This window comes from Primulina huaijiensis, chromosome 1 (assembly GCF_012295235.1).
Source record: "Primulina huaijiensis isolate GDHJ02 chromosome 1, ASM1229523v2, whole genome shotgun sequence".
Taxonomy (NCBI): Eukaryota; Viridiplantae; Streptophyta; class Magnoliopsida; order Lamiales; family Gesneriaceae; genus Primulina; species Primulina huaijiensis.
Window position 1 is genome coordinate 21,440,521 of NC_133306.1, and position 26,288 is coordinate 21,466,808.

The 26,288-nt window shown below is 31.6% G+C and overlaps 2 protein-coding genes across 4 annotated transcripts; both read right to left on the reverse strand.

Moving 5' to 3' along the window:
* Positions 1–658: 658 nt before the first annotated feature.
* Positions 659–5,802, reverse strand: LOC140984221 (3-hydroxyisobutyryl-CoA hydrolase-like protein 3, mitochondrial). 3 transcript variants are annotated; one of them, XM_073451499.1, is made up of 11 exons: positions 5,545–5,801; positions 5,280–5,381; positions 5,008–5,052; positions 4,715–4,767; positions 3,664–3,798; positions 3,473–3,569; positions 2,179–2,308; positions 1,765–1,943; positions 1,524–1,651; positions 1,304–1,405; positions 659–953 (listed from the first exon to the last, which is right to left on the reverse strand). In XM_073451499.1, exons 1-11 carry the CDS (start codon positions 5,765–5,767, stop codon positions 852–854), a joined length of 1,296 nt encoding a protein of 431 aa, XP_073307600.1. In that variant the 5' UTR covers positions 5,768–5,801; the 3' UTR covers positions 659–851. The 3 variants fall into 3 exon arrangements, with proteins under 3 accessions (XP_073307600.1, XP_073307592.1, XP_073307584.1); XM_073451491.1 differs by lacking the exon at positions 5,008–5,052 and having other exon boundaries at positions 5,545–5,802; XM_073451483.1 differs by lacking the exon at positions 4,715–4,767 and having other exon boundaries at positions 4,988–5,052; positions 5,545–5,800.
* A 2,662-nt stretch (positions 5,803–8,464) lies between these two features.
* Positions 8,465–16,538, reverse strand: LOC140984238 (uncharacterized). Its single transcript, XM_073451508.1, has 6 exons — positions 16,180–16,538; positions 15,551–15,636; positions 15,310–15,456; positions 10,717–10,840; positions 9,895–10,181; positions 8,465–8,771 (listed from the first exon to the last, which is right to left on the reverse strand). Exons 1-6 carry the CDS (start codon positions 16,358–16,360, stop codon positions 8,679–8,681), a joined length of 918 nt encoding a protein of 305 aa, XP_073307609.1. The 5' UTR covers positions 16,361–16,538; the 3' UTR covers positions 8,465–8,678.
* Between the last annotated feature and the right edge of the window lie 9,750 nt (positions 16,539–26,288).

Below are 26,288 nucleotides of genomic sequence, written 5' to 3' on the forward strand. Positions count from 1 at the left end.
ATATATAAATATATAGAGTTTGTTTATTTATTCTATTATGTTTAATTTTCTAATTTTTATCTTTAATTTTTTCCATATTGTTTTATTAAAAATTCGGTAAATATCCTAACTTCATCGAAATAATTTAAATTCGAAAAAATGCAATTGTATCTGATAAATATTTGGGTAGTATATGGATATTTAATAATCCGACAATTATGAGAATAAAGGTGAATATAATAAATAGACATGAGGATAAATAATATCCCTAAATTTTAATAATTCTCCCTATATCACTATTTAAGGGAAACTATCCAAAAATTTGATTGTGATGTTCTAATTGTTGACTTCCGACAGACGGCAACCTCAATTAAAATTACAAGCATACAAAGGGATGTGTAGAAAAATATTTACTATACCATTTTATCAATTAAAAAATATTACCCCTCCGTATATTACTCCTCAGTCTCAATTATTAGTTCACATTCCTTAATTCGTTTGTCTCAAAAATATAGTTTACTTTCCATTTTCAGTGAATCTTTTTACTAACATACATTTATTTAATGTGTATAATTGTATTCACCTTTCATTGTTGGTAAGTATAATTTGTTTTTATAATATCATTAAATAAGAGTATATTAGGAAATTTGCCTATATAATTTATTTTCTTTACATGTGAAAAAAAATAAAGTGGAGTATATAATTTGAACGAGAGAGAGTATTTCGGAATACAATTAGTTCATTTTTTATCACTAGTTACGACGCAGACAACAGGAGAACAACATTCCTAAAATACAAGATCTAATAAAAGCAAAAGCATTTTTAGTAGCTGCATACAAGTAATTTATTCAATCAAATATAAAGACCCAAATTTAAACATTCAATTCTCCAACTTCTGGGCCCAAGGGTTCAAAAAGAGCATCTAGCTCACTGCTATTCACCTCTTCCAAGCTTGATGGACTCCATTTCGGGTTCTGATGAAGAAGCAAACAACGGAAATTAAGGACGCTGACAGAAAACCAGAATTCATGGCACCGCATTTCTGCAGTGATTTCCAAAGTGTGGAATGAAGAAGTTGAGCTACATTTCTAAATATTTCAAATAAGAGTCTTGTTCTAGCTTATAAAAATAGTCCACTGGAGTACTACCGACAAGGGAAGGTAGTGATCATTGATAAACTATGAGTAACGAAAGCATGAACAAAAACCTAATGTGTTGAAAAAGTAACTGAAAAACGGTTTCTTGGGCTTCAATAACAAATTCGATCAAAGAAAATCTGTCGAAATTACTTGAATATATACAGATACTCAATCGAAGTAATAACCTGATCTTTGTCCACTAAGACAGCCCGAACACCTTCGGCAAAATCATTTCGTAGAGAAGACCTTAAAGCAATGCGATATTCATATTTCATCACACCAGTCAGCTGGAGCATATTCCAGGGAAAAAAGTCAAAGCGAGAACATAAGGAAAAAAAAGGTGGTATCCCCCAGCAAGAGAGAGGCTGTGGGAAAAAGATAAGCATGAGAAGCTAGAGTCATCACCTTAGACAAATCATCATCACTCTTTCCTCGAGCAGAGGCAACTCTTGAGAAATGTTTTTGGGTAAGACTAAGGGAGAAGGGGGCCCCCTTCCTAAGCCCTTGCAACGCATCCTTTGCCCAGTCAGCCACTGCCAATAAATCGAGGGAAATCAGTGTGAAGAATCAGAAATAAAGCAGCAGGTTAACTATTCAAACCTCATAAAAAGGAAGACCAAAAGGAGAGCTAATATCAGAATCTCACCAAGGGTATCACCACTAAGCTGATGATTTTCTAGCTCAACCATAACCTCCTTTATAGACTTGTTACTTCCAAAGGTTGGAATTATCCAAGGTAAAAGCAACTTCAAACGAGGTTCAGACTCAGGGTTTCGGCTGTATTTTTCCAATAATTCTTTAATGTTCTCATCAGGATCCCTAGAACTATATTAAAATAAATTCGAAAGTCTCTCATTAATGAAGAAATTAATCAACTCCTGTAAGGAAAAATACACTTCCTTTAAAATATTACGATGTGATTGCAGAGGAATAATCAATATAAGTGCAGAAAGGCACCGAAATTTAAGATGATTAGATATAGGTAATTAAATTAATTTGAAGAATAAAATTACGCATGTTCTCCGAACAAAGATGTAAATAAAATAGTTAAAAAACATACAAGGTGGTCGTCAACAGATCATCCTTCAATGCACCCAAGCTCCCAGAAGGAACATAATGTGTTCCCAGACCAACATATAGAGCGTCTGCTGGAGTTGATATCCTACTTCCTGTCAATCCAAGGTATGCCCCTGCAAACAAAAAAGGTGAGAAAAACCTGTTGGATTAAATGCAAATTGTTATGGACAGAATCCTCATTCTCTTTCCTTTAGGAAAATACTAACCAACATTTGGTGTGGCTACAAAACAACAATCACAAGAATAAACAAAACACTCAACAAATCAGTATTAGTTGGAATGTTCATTAGGAATTCTAATGAGGAGGAGGCCTTGTGCTTGCAGTTTTTTACATGAAAACTCAATGACGAAAATGCTTTATCTTACGCACCAAGCGGTATCTAAATGTATAAACAATACTCACTGGCCATTGCTACAATTAAAACTAACAATAAATATTGCAACTAACATCTATCATTTATTCATAAAAATAATCTGTAATTAACTTAAGTTTTGAATTATTTATTTAACATTATTTATTTAATCAATAAAACACCTATTTTAAAGTTATTTGTAAGTGAATATTTTTAAATATGTGTACTCAATTGTATAGTTTATTTTACATATTATCACTATAATTATTTTTAAAAAAAAAGAGTTGCATATTAAGGTCTTAGTGGATTTTACAATTATTAATAAAATAAACAAAAAATTAGTATAAATATTTATTTTTGGTATTTATTACTGACAAAAACTATTTCAATGTAAGAAAACAAAAGGGCATCAACTCGTGATTTGCATATGCCCGAAACTTGCGTGATCTAAATGAGCTCAATCGCTAGCCAATTTGATGGGATTTCAAATGTTTGGAAATATTATTCGACCAAAAGAGCAAAGTAAAGAAAGGCTTACTTTCAAGGAATTTAAATCCAAATCTACAAGTTGAATGTCATCTGTAACAATGTTTTTATTAAGGTACAATATATCTACATCTACAAGCTACAAAAAATGTAGATTCTGAACAATATAGAAATAAGCAAACAAGATATGAACAAACTGGATCAAAGTTGCTATGTCGATCGACACTCATGATGACTTTAAGAACGTCTTGATCTTGGATATATTGCGAGATTGGGCTTATGTGTATCATTAAAATACATCGTTGAAATTATGTAATTTCTGTTGAAAGTGGACCACTAGTCCACTGATATACTTATTTCTCATCATATTATTAATAAAATATCGTTTTTTATATATAAAAAAAAAGATATGAACAAACTGAACAACAAATAGCTCACCTACTGCTCCTTCCCCTGGACTTTTTCCAGCTATATAAGCAAAACCAACATCAGGAAACAATCCAATGCCATTCTCTGGCATAGCAAGGACAGTTTTCTGACATAACATTTAGAAATTATTTTTAGAAAGTAAATACAATGCCCCACTAAGACGCATCTCCAAAAGTAAACTGGAGTAGAAGATTATTTACCTCAGTGATGAGCCTGTAACGACCATGACCAGATAGTCCAATGCCAAATCCCATTGTTATGCCATCCATGAAGCAAATATAAGGCTTTTTGTACTCAAAAATTTTGCATATTAGGGCATATTCAGCAGTGAACACCTAAGAATTACTTTCAATGGTGAGAAATTTAATTTCTGCTGATTCTATGAAGAAAAAATTGCAATAGAAGTAAGAGGATCACTTATGTCACATGCATCCAGAGAAAAAGTAGCTATGTCACACAAAGCAGCAAAGTCCCAATTAAGTCCATAGATTTATTTCACAAAAAGCTGAATTATTTCATGGAGAGCGAATTTAGGGTCAACGATGTCGGCAGCAATTACTGATTACTTGCACCCATGGAGTAGAACATCATAGATTCAAAAATTGGACATAACTCATATACTGTTCCTTGGCCACGAATGACACTCAAGAATCGTGACTATTTAAAGAGTAGGTGCTTTGGTTGTCGAGAAGGGATTAATTTCATCTTCTGTTACTCTTACGAGAAAATGCAAGAACCATAAAAAACTGATAGAGCTCAGAAGCAAAATAAAAAGGAGAAATGTGAAGACGGATAAGAACATAAAGAGCACGTTAACCTCGTCAGGGTTAAGCAAAACCACAAAACAGAACATTAACCTTCTCAATTCTATTTAAAGTTATAAAGTATCAGATGGACCGGATTATCGATTAATTTTATAAGCCCCATATCAGACATCAAATTTTCGCTTTGCTGTGTATCGAATCCTGAGACAAGGAAACCCACCGAAACTAAATGTGAAAAACGCTAAAATTCAATTTTCACTCAATCATATGACAGTTAATAAGCATCAGCCAAGAAACAAGTCGGTTTAGAAAATCAGTTTTCCGACAGTCATTGTATAAAGCAGTTGCCTAGGTGCAAAGCTACTTAGCAGCAGTTGTAGACAACTGCACAAACAATCAGATTCAAAATCAAATACATTTTCCCTGATCTAAAAAGGTATATATGGTTCTTAATCTAAAATTATTAGATTAATAAACACTAAAAGACCTCAATCATATCAGACAGTTGATTTTTTGTTGCAATCAGCTTCACATCACCACCTGAAAATGAAGTAGTTCACTAAAAGTCTTAGCATCCAACACCCAGTTTCCACAATCAATTTTGTGAAAAAGATGCTAATCAACCATTGAATAAATTCACACCAGAATAAACAAAAAAAGTAAAGGCAACAATTTTACATAGCAATTCATATCAACAATCATGTGATAACCAAAAAAAACGATCAACAGGTCTGATGGCATATTTCACAACAATCAAAACCTTCTGCGTAAGAGGAGTGTTTTTGTCCTTTTGAATTTCAGCAACAACACCTTTAATATCCATTCCTGCATTGACCATTATGAATTACCCTCAAAAACTTATCAAACACTTGAGAAAACGAATACCTAATAGTACAACCTCCATTGAAACATCATACCAAACTAAAAATAATATATAACCTTCAAACAACACAAAATGAATAGAATTAAAGCTAACTGGTTCAATTAAACTAAATGCAACTAAGAATTTATCGCATCAAAACAAAAAAGGAAAATAGTGAAAATCTCATAACCTGCTGAAAAGGCACGAGGCGAACTACTTTCGACCAAGACACATTTGACTCGAGGGTCAGTTTCCCATTCGTCCAGAAAGCTCTTATATCTGACATCCATATCTACATTGAATTCCAATCAAACAATTATTAGAAACAACTTAAAAAGCAGATTCACAAGAATATTTAAAACTACAAACCCATGTAAGGGTATCATCCATTAAATTTCACTTTAAATTAAGCAAAGAAATACTCATCAAGAAAAATATTTTAAGGAGGCCGGAACCTAGGTTCATAGCATTCAGTGCCTTGGGGCGATCAAGAGTGATTAAAGCAAGCCCATTCGGCAGAATACTTCCTCTGACGAACTCATCGCTGGAGGCGGAAGCCATGATCGTCAAGCTCCGGGCGGTTGGTAAGAAAATGTGGGAGAAAGTGTAGGGTTTCGTGGAGCGATACAGATAAGTGGAGGACGGTTGGGTCAGTAACCGCAACAAACTGCCCATCATTTAGTTTGAATTTGGATTTAGTTTTCAAGGAAAGTTGAGTTTGAGTTCACTTGCATTTAATTAAAGTATCAATATTACTAATATCATAGATTCTATTATTTAATATTAATTAGTTTTGATATATTTGGAAATGTATTGTTTAGCATATTTTGTTTAGTCATTGCATATGTTATATTATGAAAATTTGTAATTTTGGAATCGTACATTTGTCGGATTTTTGTTTATTTTTATTCTGACAGTTTATGTTATCAAATTTCAATGTGATTTTTTTTAAAATAATTCAATAATTATGACATAATTAGAAATGCAAGTCATTTCCCTGAGCTCTTTTCAATTTTAGAACTTAAATCTCGTCTTCTTTGAACGAAAAAATTTGACCGAGATGATTTTCAAATCAAAAGTTTATTGCATCTTCTTAGTAAATAATCATGCTCATATATATTATTGACTAGGTTATTAAAAAATTTATGCTTGATTTTGTTTTTGGAGCCTTTTTTTTAAAAAAAATAAATTTATATTATTTGGAATGTATATTATAGAATGTGATGATACAAAATTTTCCCTGGGTCTGGTATGGTGATCTTCGGATCGACAATGTTAGAACCGGAGCAAACAAAACGATGCCAAGATGAGTAATAGTTGGAGCATGCCAAGAATTTTTCTAGCATCATATTTAAAGATCACCAACGCCTTTGACAATTAACAAGGTTCTTAAGATAGACCCGGACACTCGGGTCGGGATTGAATTTCAACTTGTACTACTGATATTTATGTCATACTCCCTCATATCTAAAACCTGAGATAGTGGATCTTCGTACGCAAACATTACACTACTCAGACCCCGTACCAAATACACAACCACGTCCCGGATTAACAGGGTTCGACCGAGCACCTTTGCTTGACAGAGCCCTGCTTCGGGCGTCAGTTGGGCTCGGAGCTCGGACAAGCTCCAAGGATCGTTCGAGCTCTGCCCAAGGGTTCGGCCGAGCACCAGGGCTCGGATGAACTCCCCACCGAGCTCAAGAGGCCTAGCCGAGCTCGTCTAGAGATGATATCGAGTGCAGGGATTCGGACTAGACGTGCTCGACGAGTTGCGTCTAAGGTTCTCGAGAAAAAGTAGGACTCAGACACGGTTAAATATTGGGGGTATCAGAATATTATGCACATTATTTTTAAATTTTCTTGAAAAGTATTTTCTACTATCGATATTCATGCAACAAATTGTTGAATCAAAAACACAGTTTCACGCATGATGAATAGTGAAATTTAAAATACTGAAAAATGAACAGTGAAATTTAAAATATTGAAATATAATTCGATTGATGGGTAATTTTCTGAGCTAAAAACTAGATAAAAGTCCTAATTATGATATAAAGTATGAAATGATTTTTAGAGAAAACAGAATAATCGAAATAATTTAGAAAATATCGAATTCGCCTAACGTACCTCCTAAATTTGTATTTATTCGGGTTCATATTATAGGTTAATTCGATTTTGAGAAAAAAAATATTGAAATTGAATTTTGAATAATTAGCCATTTAATAACTATAATTATCCAATATTTACTTTTCGAGTAATTTTCACTTATAATAATTTTTATTTTATTTTTCCCCATCAAGTAGATGTCCACAAACTACTTTTTTTTTAAAAAAAAAACATTTATTATTACAAACATTTATTATTACAATGTCCATAAATTACTTGAAAATGATAATCCACACCACAACAAATAATCGCGTCTAGAGGGATGTCAATCTCAAGCTATGTTTGAATCAAATGAATTCGACTCAACTTATATTTGAATCTATGGATTTCAAATCTATAGATTTTCAAAATTTTTTTTTTGTTTTTAAAGAAGCAATATCATACTTTAAAAATATGTTCGGATAGTGTTTCATGTTAATTATGATAAATTTCAAATTTATCCAATATTGAAATACTAAAGACATTTGAAACACATTTTATTTTATTTAATTAATGTGTAAATAAGTAATATATGAATTTAAAATTTCATTTATTACTTCATTGTTAATAATAAAATTCATGGATTTCAAATTTATCCATCTAAATGTAACCTAATTTTTTCCCTCGTTTTTGTTTCTTATTTAGATTTATTTTAGAAACATTCTCTTTATTTTTTTTAATGATTGAGAAAGTAATATTTTATTGATTGTTGAAATGACTAAGTGGTATTTATTTATAATCCCCCAATAACCGTGGGCATAAAACAAGTGTTTTTTAAAAAAAGAAAAAGAAATTTTTTTTTAGAGAAATCAGAGGAAATCGATTATATTTTGGCTGTTTCGTAAAATTACATTATACTATTGCTTTGTTATAATTTTTAAGTGGTATAATCGTAGATATGATAAATACTTTACCAATTACTTGAAACGATTAATAAAAAGTACTCTACTTGACTACTACGATGAAATAGCAAGTTTAAGAATTAGATAAATTTCGGACTAATAAAATAATTTGTAAACCACATTATTTAGGTAAAATCACGTTGAACAAGTTTTGTGTGACAAGCTCTTCCGAAAGTTGTTGATAGAAAAAATTGAACTCCTGACATTTAACCAAACGATCACCTACTTCAGAAACTCAAACACTTAAGATTTCAAACTAAGGACTCGATATGTAATAAGTGTTATTCTATATAAATTCACATATATATTAAATTAGCCCTTTATATTAAATTATTCGCTCCACAAGTTATATCAAACTGCAAACATGCAAACAAGTGGAAGATAGAAGTACCCCAAGGTTCACTTGAGGTGCGTAGAACCAAAATAGAATACTTGAAACTTTTAACAAACTTCATGGTGTAACTTCAAAGTACAAGTAGACATGACTCGATTTATATCATACAAGTTTTTTAACGATGACTTTTCGAAGGTTCACTATGGTTTCCTTACAGTAATTTAAGTGATCGCAGGCGTTCTTCGTGTTCTGGAGCCAGCGTCGGAGGGGTATAAAAGCCCCCAAGATCCTCCACTATGTACTCCTGCAATATTCAGAACATGTACCTTAACCATCAAAATTTTTAAAAATTGATTCCTCACAACACTATTATGCAAAATGGCAAGAAAGAAGCATTGCACTTGGTACCCGGCTTGTGGCAGAACAAGAACAAGAACAAAACCGGGACAAGCAAAGGAGGTGAAATCCCAAAACTTAAATTTTTTTACAGCATGGGATGGGATTTATATTGTGTAGGATACATGAAAACTACACGTGTCTCAACAAAAATTCCGAGGATGACAAGAAACTGCTCCTCTTGGCCCTTCTATCCCTCCACCGGCAGAGTTTGACCTCTGACTACTACCATTAGATCTGATGCAGATGGTGAACAGAGATGGTGAGCACTTGGTTAATTGATAACCATGTAAATCAGGAAACCGGCAATTGCAAAGGTGCACTCATGCTTTACCAAGAATAAAGAATTGACAATGGGTAAGGTACAGATGCTGACCGAAAAGAAGGGAACTCGGATGTTCAATAACGGAGGTGGCTTAGTGTATCAAATCAGGGCCAAACATACAATTTTAGAAAGGCACTCAGATTTTCAATAACGGAGGTGGCTTGGTGTATCAAATCATCGGGGCCAAACATACAATTTTAGAAAATTAAACGTCAAGTTGAGAACTTTTGCATTTGAGATGGACGACTGCCGTTACACGTCCCTTAAAATGTCTTCGCCATGGCATACAAGAAGCCAGACAAATAGTATGACTTCTAGGTGAATATTCATCATCACCACATGAAACTCTTAGCATCGAAACATCAAATTCAAAGGCATGCTTACTTCAATTGCATGTGTCAAGAACAACATGTTGTTATCAACTAATCGTTCAGATGTGATTGAGAATGAAGGCTATTGATGCAAAAAAGATTTTGACAAGGATTCAGCTAAAATACTAGGTTTTCATGGATGAATTACTCTTGAAGGGTACAAAATTTACAAAAGTTTTAGGTTAGCAAATTTTACAACTCCATCAGCATAGCTCAACTAATTTGAAAGCTGCTGCTTAAACCCAGCCCGTAATTCAATATCGGTCCTCAATGAAATAAAACAAAAAAGTTGGGCTTCATCGACATACCTAGAAAGATAAATTAAATAATCATACCTGTGTCAATTCTCTCTTGGCGAGGATGTGGTAGTGCCTTTGCCCGATCCTCTGAATTGCCAAGGTGGCAGCGAGGAAGCAATAGGCTATACCAACGATGGTAAAGATAATAACAAAAATTATGAGCAGACCAATCCAAGATTCCAATGATACCGGAAAGAAATCCAGCATGCCCCAGCCATAACAACAGTTCTGACAGCCAGCCACCCGTGGATCATTGCAATTTAAGGTGGAACAGTTCAGTATGAGACCGATAAGCCCAAGCAGCACAAGGAAACTCAGAAACCCTGATCGCATGTTTACATCATAAACTTGATATCACACTTTTATTAAGAGGAAAAAAAGCCAGCCATCTGCATCTTATTAAATATTGAAAGGAAAGTCTGAACTCTAATTAAAGGAGATCACATACAACAAATTGATTTAGCAAAGTCTAGAAAAATGATGATAAGAGCGAATGACCACGAGAAATCACTGAGTTCCTCTGATAATAGTCTCAAGTTACACTAGGAAATTGGCGTCGTTTAGATTAATTTTCTCACTAGACAGGTGTTTTTACATAATGAATACGACAATGTATTACGTGTCAAGGTTTAGAGAAACACAAAAACATCTGTCAACTAGTTCAAATACTGTTCAAAACAGAATCATCTTCATGAGTAAAATTATTTACAATAGCATGGATGTTGAACCAAAAAACGAACAACACATTTTGGGTACAAAAATGACAGACGCTGATATCTTAGCTCCATAAATTTAATTATTTCATGGATCACCAATCTTGTCTCATGCGCTGATAAATCCATAGGAATAGAAATTTACCTACACAATAGTAAAAAGGAATAGGATGCTTTGAAAGTATGCGATCCCAATCGTCATTAAACGAATTCCTAAAAGTTCCATCTTTGTCCATGACATATGCAAAAGCACCTATCCCCCCGATCACCTTGGAACAAGACAAAAGTAATAATCATGAGCTTTTACTTCCACCTAATTTCCAGTTTTGCAGCTGTCATTATAACCACAGTCCAACTCGTAATAGGAAATGTAAAGAGTTTTAAATCTTGCATATTCAACTACAAAGGTAAGCAACTATAATTGGACTGTAATGGAAAACTACTTTCCGAAAAATAATGCATGGCAGAATTTCAGAAAAATTTATAAGATAAATATGGTCACTCCAGCTCAGGGATAACTAGGGTTTCGACTGTTCGTTTCAAATTCAGTAACATTAAGTTCTTTAATGGAAATATCAAATTTATCGTAATTGCTTTCTAAGAAAATTGGCATGAATCAAACAAAATTGCCATTAAATTTATCATACCATTTGCAGCTCACAACGAAAAATCTCCAATAGAAAGAAGTGGTTTTGGGGAGTGGGTGGTCAAGAAGAGTGATAAGTTATGCTCTCATCGTGAAACCTTGGAATTTCTATAGTCGTTTCAAGAAGTTGAAAGATTGGTAATCCGAGTTCACCATAAATTATAACAGCCATCAATAACCATTACCTTAGAAGTATGGGGCAATCATTATAAGATGTTAACGTCCTTGTACAACAATCAAATAATGCCAGATAATGTAGGTTTAATGCCGAGTTTATTACCAGCTTTAGCACCTGCGACGTTAACACCTATAAATATTCCCCTCAAACTCAGAATTTGAAGCTTACAAATCACAAGACTTAACAAAAAACTCTTCAGCACAACACTTAAGTTCTGGCACGATTGCTACTAAGATAAGAAATTTTCGGCTTAGACATCAAGCATAGGAAAGCCTGACGCCTTCCTTCGTGTTGCATGAATTCGAGGACACCTTAGTCACTATTGGTAAGTAGACTTCTGTTTCCGCTATTTTCGAAATTGATTTCTATATTGGTAGAACTTGGGAGTTATATTATGCATATTTATTGAAAAAGAAATCAATTTGCAGATGAACTTGCATGGGAAGCACATTTGCACCGAATGTTTAAAATTTTTTACGAACAAAATATTTCTAATCACATTTTGAGTTGTATAAAATTAAATACAACTAGCTTGCTATACTTAAATACTCGTTACCGATTTGGGTAGTTGTATCTTTGAGGGTGATTGGGCCTAGTCCCCCTCTTATTTTTGTTTTTGTTATATTAATCGGTAGGGTCTGGCAAACCCCTACCAACGACCATGGTGGTGTATTCTCTAAATCTTCACAAAACCTGTAACCTTTTGGGAGTAAGTTTTTCCTCAATCTTTTGGATGATGATGTCGTTTGTACCAAACGATTGTTGGCTCTCGTGAAAGCTAGATAGAGCATGGTTAGTGTGGTATGTGGCTCCAATCATCCCTGACTGAGATGAAGACTAAACACATTGCGAAAGTTCATGTCATTCATATTAACCTTTTTTATCTATGGCGTTTTAGCTCCGTGATTCTAGAGATGTTAGCTAGGCTATTATGTCTCATATGCTAACTCATTAATCTCACCAAATAATCTAATACTCTAGCGTTTCTCAGTTTTTTTCCCCAATGGAGTTTTTGGCACCATATCGGAAGTCAATCGTTTCGGATGTAAAAAAAATGATATATCAAGTTACTTCATTGGTGATGAAAATTTGCATGCTTTCCTAATTGAATAAATACACATTTTTCTAGTAAACTAAAGTATTTCATGTACTTCCCAATGTCAAGTTTAAAAGTTTACCTTAATGAATAATAAATAACTAGTAAATATATTAATTGACAAATATGCATTTCGAGTACAAATTAATGTATGAGATTTTGGGTATATAGGATTAAGTAATTGGTTGAGTAATTGGCCTCTACTTCTTTCATCACCAATTTTGTTTCCATTTGCTTTAACTTCGTTGCTCAGCAGAATTAGAAAAAATATTGAGATACCAAGCACATTTCTTTAGTTCCACACATTTTGCATGATTTCTTACATGCTTATGTGATAAACTAAAACTTACCATTTATCTCACAAATTTTCAAATTTGCATTTTTGTAACTTCAAATAGATAAAGATAATTACTACATACATTAATTAATAAATATTCGTTAGAATAATGTGCCCCAAACTATTCCACAAAGGCCAAGGAAGCTCCTAGGCTTATGCCAATTTATTCCTTTCTTTTGTAACCATTTATATATTACCCCACAATTCATATTAGTTTAGCCAAGGAGATTATTGGAAGGATTATGTATAACTACGAGTCTTCTATTTTTTACGTTGGCACAATTGGACCCGTCTGGCTCAACCATAATATAGTTCCTTCGGAGGATTTAAAAATCATGATAAGATAATAAGTGCATATTAATTGCGAGATTTTTGTAATTTCTTATGAGGAAAACAAGGACATTTTTGTGAATTTAATGAGATATAGATAGTACATTAATCATAAGCCTTTGTGCTATATTCACCAACTTATTTCCAACTTTGAGCGCGCAGGTGAAAAAATTCTTGAGGGTAAGAGATATCATCTCCCTTTCACAGAGGAGATTATAAAGCTTCGATTTCAGTTATTGTCATAAAATTGAATAGCGGGAAGACTTGATCAGTGAGTTTCGACATCCCATTGATCAAGAAGCTTCTATCCATATGAGAAGAAGAGATCCACCTTGCAGGATCTTGCCAGCAACCTCACATATTTGAGCCTCTTGGATTTTTTTTCATGCTTTGGGACTGAAGCCAGCTTATTGTTTCTTCGGAGGCTCTTTCCCCAAAGTTCCAAAGGCCTCATTCTATATGCCACCAAAGCGTTCCTTTATTTTCTGGCTTGGAGCTCATAGAAAATTACTTACTCTAGATAGATTACCATTCGTTATGGATAGGTTGTGTGCCTTCCGCCACTCGGCTGAGGAATTTTTGGATCATCTATTCTTCCAATGCACTTTCCCGGACACATTATGGGAAAGCGTAAGGTGATGACTTTGTATCGCATTCCCATGGCCACTCTTAAGAGCATCCTCTGATGGTTTAAGAAGGCTTTCTCGGGAGCATCTCATACTAAAAAGGCGAGGATTTTCCGATGTCTTACTCAATCTAATGTATTTGCACAACTAAGAATATGAGGTTTTCAATGGCACTATCACTAATATAAACCCGTTTTTTGTAAAAATTAAGATTCATGTGTTTGGAAGCATGGATACACTATTTCCCAACTTTTTTAGGAGACATAGTTGCCCATGTGGTTATTTAGTGTAAAAGTATCGACGTAATTCATAGTCATTCAGTTTGAATGCTACATGAAGAACATAAGCCAGATGACAGATCGGTAAGATCTAGTATGTTTAAGATCATACAATGAGTGATTCGGCATATTTGGATTCATATAGATATTCACCCATAAGTTACTACATGGGTGAATATATATGAATTTATATATATAATCCACCTGTACATTCACATGGTTATGCCTAGAGTATATGAAGAATCTTTTGATTTGTCGTATTTTGTCTTATTGATAAACAATTTCATGAAATATCATGTCCAAAAATGGAACGATTTACAAATGGAAAAGGCACTTCATAGAAGAATTTAAGATCTTCGCAAACAAGCACACTTCACCAATTGCAATGAGTGGAAAATGTTTCCACGAACCAAAGATAATAACAAACATGAGCACTCTATTTATTGGCACACACAAACCCAGTCAGTCTCACATAAAAAGATTGGTCAAAAGATTAGGACAAAAAATTTCACTTGGCCCTGTTAGGCCGCATCACAAAATAATCCAAAAGTTGGACATGAAAGGTAACCAAGGGCTGCTCCATTGCCATGCTTGCAGGTGGATTAGCAAAACACACATATCATTACAATAGACAGAAGCACAGAAATCACAGTTTACAAGCAATTGTGTGCCACCAGTTAAAAAGAATTTGATTTCGGGCTTATTTGGGAGAAATGATATTTTTTCCACCCTCTCAAGACTTAAAAAAACATTTTTATGTAAAAGTGTAAACATGTGCTGTCAGGGAGCAATACCCGAACACAATTTTGAAAGTCAAAAAATATATTTGAATATTTATAATATCACAAATCACTAAAATAATAAAAAATGAATTTACTTTTTAGTTTATAACTTCATGATTTCTGATTTTATGTTTTAACAAATTAATTTAAATTTATATTTCTTTAATTTAAGATTTCAGATTTTATATTTTCACAATTTGATTTAAATTCATTTTTCTTCAATATATTCTTTTAGATTTAATTGTATTAATAAATGATGTGAACAAGTTTATTTTTTTTTAAAAAGTTTATGGTCGAAACAGTGGAGCTGTTCACCTTTGTTATTTCCACAAAACTATGTGCTCTCAGACATGAACCTTTACCCCTTTATTGTTTCTCAACAATAAAAGCGAGATAGGACGTCTGTAAATAAGGATTCTAGATAAGTTCTTCATACAAAGCCAATAAATTATAAACCGAACTTACAGTCTGAACAGCCAAAAAGACAAGGAAAACATCCCTTGCCACAAAAATTCTGAACTTCATTTTATGCCAAGAGCTTTCCTCTACTTTGTCGATTCGGAGATGAAACTGAGCTCTGCAAGTAGAGCAATGTGAAAAGGCAAAGCCTTCCTGCATAAAATACAAAGTTTATTTTCCAAAACTTTAGCCACAGCGTTGGTATATAAAATGCCAATGTATGCAACATGTGAAGGCGAACTCTCACCTTAACAGACCTCCAGTGATCAAGGCAAGAGCGATGCACAAACTGCTGAGTGCCTTTGCACATGCATGGAGATATCAATTTGCGATCTAAAAGGAAAGATAAATTTGGTCGGTTAGTGACAAAATTAAGCACATATACTACACAACACACCAAAAATGTAACACAAATACATAGACCAGAGGCGATACATGTACAAGAACTTAAACTAAGAACTAGTTGTACAACATATTTTAGAGTGCTGTTTGAGAACAGCATTTGGAATAAATTTGAAGCGGAAACTTGAAAAAAAAAAAGGGAAAAAAAGGTCGAAACAAAAAACCCAAAAAGGAATTTTGCGCGTAGAAAGAGGGTTCAGTATATAGAAACATATACCAAATGCATGATCATCAAATATTCATCCAAAAGACCAGTAACTGAAAACACAGCTACAGAAAAACAAAAGCAATTCGATTTATTGACATACAAAACACTAGTAAGTAAAACACTGAGATCCATTACCGAATTTTCCCACGATTTGTCACCTGCGGGAGTGGAATGAGGCCATAGATAGCGAAAAATATCGTAAAATCAAAATAAACGAAAGACCGTTGAGCAGAAAACTCTGATTCAAAATATCCTCAGTGCCATACCAAGTCCAGTGTCGTATTCGAGGCAAATTCTGCAACAAGGCATGGAACCAGCTTCAATGTCGTCTTTTTTTATCGAACCAGCAGACAATGGAGACGAATGCGAGTCCTGGAGCAGGGGATCAGAATCCCTAGGGTTCTCCATCGCCATTGGTGCCATCTCCACCTGTAAATTCCCAGCCATCTCTGCGCTAACTCTGCAAAATCAGTGATCAGAATGCTTGGAACACTGCAATTGAGACTGTTAAATGGAGAAGATTTTGCAGCATGAAGTCAGCGAAGCGGTGGGGAATTTTATTTCTTTCAAATAATAAATTCAAATAATAACGTCAGCAATGCAGCTTTTGCGGAAAAAGGAAAACACCTGGAACACAAATACATATCCGCGAGGCCAGCGAACCTTTTTCCCCATCCAGCCACTTTTTCAAAGATAAATTTAAAAAGACTACGTTTTTTGTGAGGCGATCTCACGGATCTTTATCTGTAAGACGTGTCAATCCTATCGATATTCACAATAAAAAGTAATACTATTATCATAAAAAGTAATACTTTTGCATGGATGACTCAAATAAGATATCTGTCTCACAAAATACGACCCGTGAGATCGTCTCACACAAGTTTTTGCCATGTAAAAATATATATTCTTTTATGGTATAATTATTTTATAAATTTATTTATCTTTTGAGTAAATTATTTTATTTTATAAACTAATAAGTCTATTATCAGACGATCTCACGATCTGCTCCATAAATAACGTGAAAATTAATATTTTTAGAATTAAAAGTTATAATTTTTAATAAGTTGAGTCAAGTCAGAAATCCGTATCATAAAATTAAATACACGAGACATTCTCACAATATTAATTATGTGTTGCATGTTAGCAAATCCCTTTTATCATATTTGTGCACGCATGGATACAGTCGATTTTGTTCTTTTTATAAGGAAAAAATGAATTAAAAAAACTTAAAAATCACAGTTGAAATTATAATTTTTATAAATGTAGCTATGTTTTTTTTATTTGTGCACGCATGGATACAATCGATTTTGTTCTTTTCATAAGGAAAAAATGAATTAAAAAAACTTAAAAATCACATTTGAAATTATAATTTTTATAAATGTTGCTATGTTTTTTTAAAAAAAAAAAAAGAATGGAATTTAAACATTTTACCCGACGATAAATGTGTAAAAAATTTAAAAATTAGAATTTAAAATATTGAAAGTCCTAATAATCATAAAATAAAAGGTGAAAAAAATAGAGGTTTAAATTAAAAAAAATTAACAAAAAAATAAACATTTGACAAATATATGAACAGCAATTTAGCATGGTGGATAGGAAAATAAAATAATAGATATTTAAAGAGAATTTATGAAAATTCATAAAAGGTTTCACCATCATTACTAATATAGTTTCTTCAGGTTTATTGCACTTAATTAATAACTAGCTAGCCAACCAAGCATGAGCTATTTAACAATTTTATTTGTATATATATTATAAATATAATATATTGTATTTTATAAAATTTTGTTTTAGTTAAAATATTAATAATTAAAATTATTTTATTAAAATAAAATATTTGAAAATTCAAGAAATCGGATGATATTCTTAGAGATATAGTGGTTTATGAACTATTGTGGATAAGTGATGGGATATTCTTAGAGATAATTTGTGGGACGTTTAAAATAAAATGAGAATTTAAAGATATTTTGTGTGTGTATGTGTGTGTGTATATATATATATATATAAAGAGTAAGTCTCATGTGAGACTGTCTCACGAATTTTTATTTGTGAGACGTGTCAACCCTACCGTTATTCACAATAAAAAGTTATATTATTAGCATAAAAAGTAATATTTTTTCATGGATGACCCAAATAAGATATTCGACCTATGAAATTGATCTGTGAGACCGTCTCACAGAAATTTTTGTTATATATAAATTAAAAAAAAAAAAAAACATCACCAAATTTGTTGCAAATTCGTTAGAAAATGTACTAAACTTTAGTATAATAGATGGATTAGTTGAATGTGACATGTGTGATCTGTGTGACTAGCAAAAAAAGTAAATTGTTTTGAAAAAATTTTAAATTAAGTTGATCAATTTTTGAAATTGAAATGATAGGAGATGAGATATATAATAAAAAGAGATTTATAAAATATAAATTGAATGGTTAAATGATATTTTTTAAATTAAGAAAAAAATTTATCAGTATTCCAAAAATTGGTTAGTACAAATAGCTTAATTAGCTTTAATTAATAGTATAAATATTAGATATACATTCCTGTTTTTAAAAAATTTATTTATTTCAATTTGCTATAAATATAAATATAATTATATTATTTGAAAACTTTGTATTTAAAAAAAATTACAAATTAATATTATTTTACAAAATTTCCTCTGTTTGAACATGATGTGCATATTTAAAAAAGAATTTGAACATAAAATATATGTATTATAAAATCTTTAGAGATTTAATTATAATTTAATACAAGATTTTTTAGTTCTCCATTACTTTAGAAAGAAACAGCTTTCTAAAAACACTTGCCAAGCTTAATCTTGTTTAAATTTAAATATGTATACTTTTGATTAATCATATGGTTTTTAGTTTCAACATTAATTCACAATATTTATTTTTCATTTTTTAACGAAACTGTTAGGATCGGTAAAATGTTTAAAAAAAAACTTTTAACAAATTTCAAGTGGTCTCAATAGTATTAGTTATACAAGACATGTTTTTCTTAAATCTAAGGAAACGATCGACCAAAAAAATAGTGTGGTACGGTCCGATGATTCATTTAATTATTACAAACTTAAATGAAGTTAGTGAACAAGACGAAACATTTCATGTTCGCAATCCTGATTTTCGATGTTAACAAAACTTGTTATTGTGTTTCTAAAATATTCATTCAAATGTAAAGTTATAAAACTTGTCATTTAGTTTTACAAATCATTTGTTATAACCATTTTCAATCGTATGTCTTCTCTAACGTCTAAGTTGAAACTCCTAATATCTATTACAATGGTTGAGACTTTCAGTCAAACAACCAAAATATCACAGATATAACAAAGAATGAATCATAAGATTCAAGATGTTTGCAACTCCTTGAATTGTCTATGACAGAAAATGGTTGAATGGATGTTTTCAATATCTGAGTGATCTTTGTAGATGTAACAATATCTTGAATAAAGAGCTGATGGCAATGTATGATATTTAAGAATTGTGATCATAAATTTTCGAGTTTGCAAGCCTTCTTTTTGAATTTGTTGCTTTGAATGTATCTCGGTGTATGGAGTTCTTGCTTGCATTTTCTATACATAGTACTGAAGTCATTTTTTTCTTCGAACGACTCTTTGTACTATAATCCGACAATAAGGACACATCATTGTTACGTGCTGCAACTTTCATTAAATGTTCTCTAAGGTCTTTCATTTTTTTGTGATTTTAAAAGTCATATTTGTACGAGAGCTGTAAAATGACGGACTGATGGAGAACATTATGTCAGATAAGAGTTGGTAGGTTGTGTAATATTTCTATTTTAAGTTGTCGGCTTATATATTGACTTTCACAAATATCATTAACTTTGTCTGGTCGAGTGTTACTTTTGTATATCTCTGAGCAGTCCAGTCGAGTGACAGATTTGTTAAGTGTAATTGATCTCCGAGTAACAACTTTACCTGTAAATAGACTAAATGGAATACAACTGTTTACACATCTTTTGAATATTGGTAGTGGGTTGCTCTTTGTTTTTGACACAACGGTCGAAAACTTGAATACACGAATAAGTGACAATTATTCTAAAACAATGAATTATTATTTATTATCACTAAAACTAAATGATTTAACAAAAATATTTATATGAAAAATATATCATTTCAAATAGAAAATCATGAATATTTTTTAAAAAAATATACAAAAACTAATTGATCAAATGTTCATTTTTATTCATCTAAAGTTCTATAGATTTGTGGGAAACTATTAATTATTGCAACTTTAAAACTTTATGTTTTTTAGAACTTGAATAATTCTAATATTTACTTCTTGATTTTCTTATAATAATTAAATCTGTCGTACATGTATAAAATATTTTTTCATGCTTAAACTTCCAGGCCGGCTTTTTGGGAAGTCCGTTCCCGCCGCGCTCACGGCCCGACTATCTGTCGATCGGTTCCCAATCTCGAAACTGAGAGTATATTAAATTTATTTACTCTTGTAAAATTTAAAACTCGACAACAATATTTTGTCACGCATCGCACATGAATCTTATAACTTTGGATGTAACAAAGTAAAAATGAATAGTTTAGGTAAATTTTACGGTGCATATTCTTTCTTTTTAGTCATCTTGCTTTCAATCCCTACGATTCTATTCATTTTTTACCTTTCTCCTTCGTTCCAGCCTCCGACCAGTTCTCTATCGGAAAAAGTAGATAGGGACGCAACAAAAAATTTATGCAAATTTATTGTTTCTTTACCCCTTTTTCTAAATGCGTAAAACTAAACTTTAAAAAATTAATTTGCACTAGCAACACAATATGTTGTTACTATCACCGAAACAAGAATTATATAGGCTGGAAAACAAATCTCATATAAGCATAGTGTTAAAAGTAAAAATTTACAGTAAAAAATAAAAATATCAAACTCTCAAAATATATTAAACTACACACTTTTATAAAATTTTCTCCACTCAATTGTGATTCTCTTCACAAATTGAGAAACCTATTTATAGAAGGCAAAAACTTGTGTGAGACGGTCTCACGGGTCGTATTTGTGAGACGGATCGCTTATTTGGGTCATCCATAAAAAAATATTACTTTTTATGTTAAGAGTATGACTTTTTGTTGTGAATATGGGTAGGGTTGACCCGTCTCACAGATAAAGATCCGTGAGACGGTCTCACATGAGATCCACTCTTTATAGAATTTCTTTGGAAATAATCCAAAAATAAATACATCTCTTTGGAAATAAGCCAAAAATAAATACATCATTACATACATTATCACAAAGAGTGGGTCTCATGTGAGACCGTCTCACGGATCTTAATCTGTGAGACGGATCAACCCTACCCATATTCACAATATAAAGTAATACTCTTAGCATAAAAGGTAATACTTTTTCATGGATGGCCCAAATAAGAGATCCGTCTCACAAATACGACCCGTGAAACCGTCTCACACAAGTTTTTGCCTATCACAAATTAATTTTCAATATTTACAACTCTTATTTTCAACGTTCAAATATTTCAACATTCAATAATTCTTTATTTTCAACAAATAGAATTTTGTTTATTTATTTTTTGAATAGTAAGGCCCAATATAGAGAAAAAATTCCACCGTCCCTAATTTTAACCCTTAAAACCTCTTTTAAAACAAACCACTTTTACTCATTATTTTTTCTGAAAATATGTTTAAGAAAATTCCATAAAGAAACTGTTTTGATTCATATAATTTATCCTACTTTGCAGATCGTGTGGCGATTTTTTTCTTCTTTTTTTAAAGTTGTTCCCATTACCAATTAACATCATTTACTTTATTTAATTTGTTATTGAAAAACTTAAATTTAAAAGTTATTACAATTACGATTTTTATTCACAGGAGCATTGTTTCTAAGAGTGTGTCTTATGTGAGACCGTCTCACGGATCTTAATCTGTGAGACGGGTCAACCTTACCCATATGCACAATAAAAAGTAATACTCTTAGCATAAAAACTAATACTTTTTCATGGATGACCCAAATAAGAGATCTGTCTCACAAATACGACCCGTGAGACCGTCTCACACAAGTTTTTGCCTGTTTTCTAAAGTCGGACCAGAACATGTCAAGAATTGGTCGGACCGGCATTAAATCGGAAAATCGGTTCAACCATTTTCAATATTTTTTTGAAAATAGATTTTCTTATTTTAAAATATGACTTCGTTAAAAAAATTATTTTAGGAGTACCTATTGTTTTTATTTTAAAATATATATATAACTATAATTGATATTTCGACTATATGTATATAATTATTTAGTTTTTAAACTTTAGTAATTTTTTTTTTCTATTTATATACATATTTTAGGTTTTAAAATATGTACTTATATGTGAATACAAACATATAACAAATATGAGATTTTTTATTACAATAAAATAACCAAGGACTTTAAAGAACAGATAAATATCTTAATATGAAAAAAATTGAAAAAAAAACATATATTAAAATAAAAATAAAGTGACAATTAGATATTAGGTAACTTCTTTTTAAATCCTTATTCAAACATAATTTTTTTTGGTCACTATCAGATAAAAACTATTTTTATACTACTTGATTCACACAACAAATGTTATGCACTCTTTGAGCCCGCATATCTTTTAACGAATAAAAATTGGTACAAAACATTGAAATTGTGGTAAAGATACTTACTGTATTATATATGGTACAAAAGATAAGCTTTTGAATAGAAAATTGGAACAATTTTATTAACAACAACACTTTATATACTTGTTTAATTAGGTACTCAAAATATCACATATTCAAGGACGGAGCCAAGGTCGTAGTCCCGCATAGGCAACATTATACTATAGGAAATAAAGCGAAAAAAGACACTGGTTAATCGACGAAAAAACACTGGAAAAATGAAGAAGATCAACGCTTACAGAACCCACAATCAAAATAAAATCCCAGAGAAAATATAAAATATATAGCTGAAAAATAAGCATGAATTCATTTCCGATTGCAAAACGGATACAAAATTTAGAAATTATTGAATGATACATGAACATTATAGGAAAAAAAGAACTTAAAATTTGGTAAAATTCTGGATTTTGTCAGAATATAAAAGATTAAACAAAGTTGAGTTACATTGATAATATGAATTTAAATGGTGGCAAAAACTTGTTTGAGACGGTCTCACAGGTCGTATTTTGTGAGACATATATCTTATTTGAGTCATCTATGAAAAAATATTACGTTTTATGCTAAGAGTATTACTTGTTATTGTGAATATCGGTATGATTGACACGTCTCACAGGTAAAGATTCGTGAGACCGTCTCACAAGAGACATACTTTTAAATGGTTGTTAATTAAAATGTTGCTCGCATTTTTTAACTGATATCAGCTTCAAAAATATGGTTTGAAATTTATTTTCATAATAATTAATTTATAATTATCAAATACATTTTATCTCCAATTAATAATATTTATATACTTAATCAAATATCTTTTAATAAATACTCGAGTCACCAAATATGTATAGTGCCTAAAATAAAATACATTGCTTAAATAACTTTCTCTTAAAAATATTAAATTTGATCTTTTTTAAAATAGAAATCTTTTTAATGAACTTTTTATTCCTCTAAATTAATATATATAAAATACAAATTTATATTTTTTAATTTTCAAAATTAATTAAACATGTGATAATTGTTTAGCACAATTTATTACAGACACCACCACTATCTCCATTTCTTATTTCTCAACTTTTCATTCATTTATATTTTGATTTCAATTTTCTTAATTAAATCCAAATTGAATACAATCTATTAAAATATTTTACATTAAAAACATGTTATAAAATTATATTGACAAACAATTGAATATAGCCATGAGCCAAGTGCTATACTTCAAAATTTCATGGGCCAAATGTTGGGTTTTAAAAAAAATTAAAATATTTTTTTTTAGTGAGATTAGGGGTGGTATATCGTACCGAAAATCATATATCGTATACTGTACCGAAAATTGCGGTATAAAAAAATTCATACCGATATCGTACCGAAAATTTCGGTACATATAACTAGCATACCTATTATACCGAAATTATACGGTATACCGAGATTTCGGTACGGTATCGGTATATACCTTTTTAGGTAACCTTACATTTTAAAATTTTATAAATTTATTGTTTTAAAATATTATATATTTTAAAATTTTTGTATGTTTTTTGGTATCTCGGTAGATACCGAAATTTTCAAATTGCATACCGTTATCATATCGAAAAATTCGGTATTGTTACCGTACCGTACAGAAATCTTCGGTATACCGAAAATTCAGTAAATTCGACATTTTTTCGGTACGGTAATCTTGATATATCGAAAATTCGGTATTTTTTCCCACCCCTAAGTGAGATGCTTGACCTTCTGGAAGGTTCTCGTGTGTCAAGATGCCGACATTATATCGTTTGATCTAAGTGTCTAGGTGGACTGTAAAAGAGGGACATCACATCTTAATGGGTAATACTATATCTGTTGGGACAGAGCTGACAATAGATAAAAGAGTAAAACTGATACATAAGGGATATGTGAGAGCAAGAGCAGATAGAAACTCATCTTTTCGGATTCATGAGCTTAACAGTCCGGCTCATTAGCACCCAAGTGAGTGCATTCTATGCGCAATCATGAGTATAAAGAAATAAAGTTGATTATTGACTAACAGCTATAACTTTTGGTCTAGTGGTAATTACTTGATCCTAACAAGTTGATAATCAAATATTATATATTAGTACTATATTTTCAATGTTTTGTACCGATTTTCAAAAGACACGTGGACTCAAAAAATATAGAATTTTTTTTTGAATTAAAGAATATGACCACATATTTTTTTGACGGAAACCGATCACAAACCCAAGTTTTAGTTTGAGATTTGAAGGCAATTTTACCTTAGTTTTTTGTGTTAAATTACTTATCTTTTTGATTAGTTTTTAATTTTTTATTTTTAAAAATTAACATGTTACATAATTTTTAAAAATATATATGTATGCATCTCAAAAATATTAATTTTTTTAAAAAATAAACAACAAGCTGAAAAACATGTTTCATAAACTAAGAATAAGTGTTTAAAAAAAGAATAATAAATATATGACGGATGTTATGTTTATTCTTCGTTCGATGTGATTGTAAATTGTATAATTGTGTATATTAAAATATTTGAATATGATGTAGAATATTTTTATATAAATAATAATATGTTTGATTTGATTAATTAAAATTTTGATTTTTTTGATAATTAATAAATAAAATAAAAATAAAAATAAAAATAAAAATGATACCAAAAAACAACCTTCATAAGAGCATCTGCATTGGAGTTCAATTGGTGATGTTATAACATAAAATTAGTGTTAAAACCAATGTGATATAGTGTTATAACACGATGTATTTGCCACTTGTGTACTGCCGTTCAATTCCTTTAACACATGAAATTTTTTTTTTTAAAAAAATTTCAAACTGGGGCGTGTAATCACACGCCAGATACAACCACTTGTGCGTACATTGCAAACGCAAGAAAAGTGAGTGCAAAGTTGGAGACAAGAACGGCCCACCTCCAAATGTTATTCTATCTTTTTTTTAAAATATTTTTTATAAAAGGAACGGCCCACCTCTCCATACTATCCTATCTTTTTTTAAAATATTTTTTATAAAAACAATTAATTCAAACAGTTACATTTGAAAAAAAATAAAATTAAAAAATTAAAAATAAATTAAAAAAAGAGGTTGTTTAAGGAAAGACAAGAGGCCGTAAGAAAAGATGCTGAACGAGCATTCGGGGTGCTCCAAGCTCGATGAACAATTGTCAAAGGTCCAGCTCATTATTGGTACAGAAAAAAGTTAAAACATATTATGTTAGCATGCATTATTTTGCACAACATGATTGTTGAAGATGAAGGGGGTCACTTGATAAATTGGTACAACGATGAAGATGACGTCCGGGGCCAGATCCCTACTGCATTCCTGAACCTCTCTGTCCCGGGTAATCTTAAGAGGCACGTGGTGAGAGAAGTGTCCTGGATTAGTCCTTTTCTGCCCTTTCTCCTCGGGCCTAGCTACCCGGTCTCCCCTTTCCTTTCTTACAGCTTCCCTCTTCTGCTTCTGGGCTTCCTCCATGTTGATGTATTTTTCTGCCCGGGATAATAAGTCTTCGAAATCCCCGGGCACTTTTTTGGTCAACGACTTGAAAAATTCACCCTCCACAACCAGTCCAGGGCTCAAACCGAGGATTTCATGATTATCTCCGGACAAATTCCGAACTACGTGACAGTCATGTTCATCACCAACTTCGGGCCGACTTAGTTGAACATATTTGATCACAATATAACAACAATCCTTGAATTAGTATTTTACAGTTTCTCTTTTACGTTTAATTTCTGTGT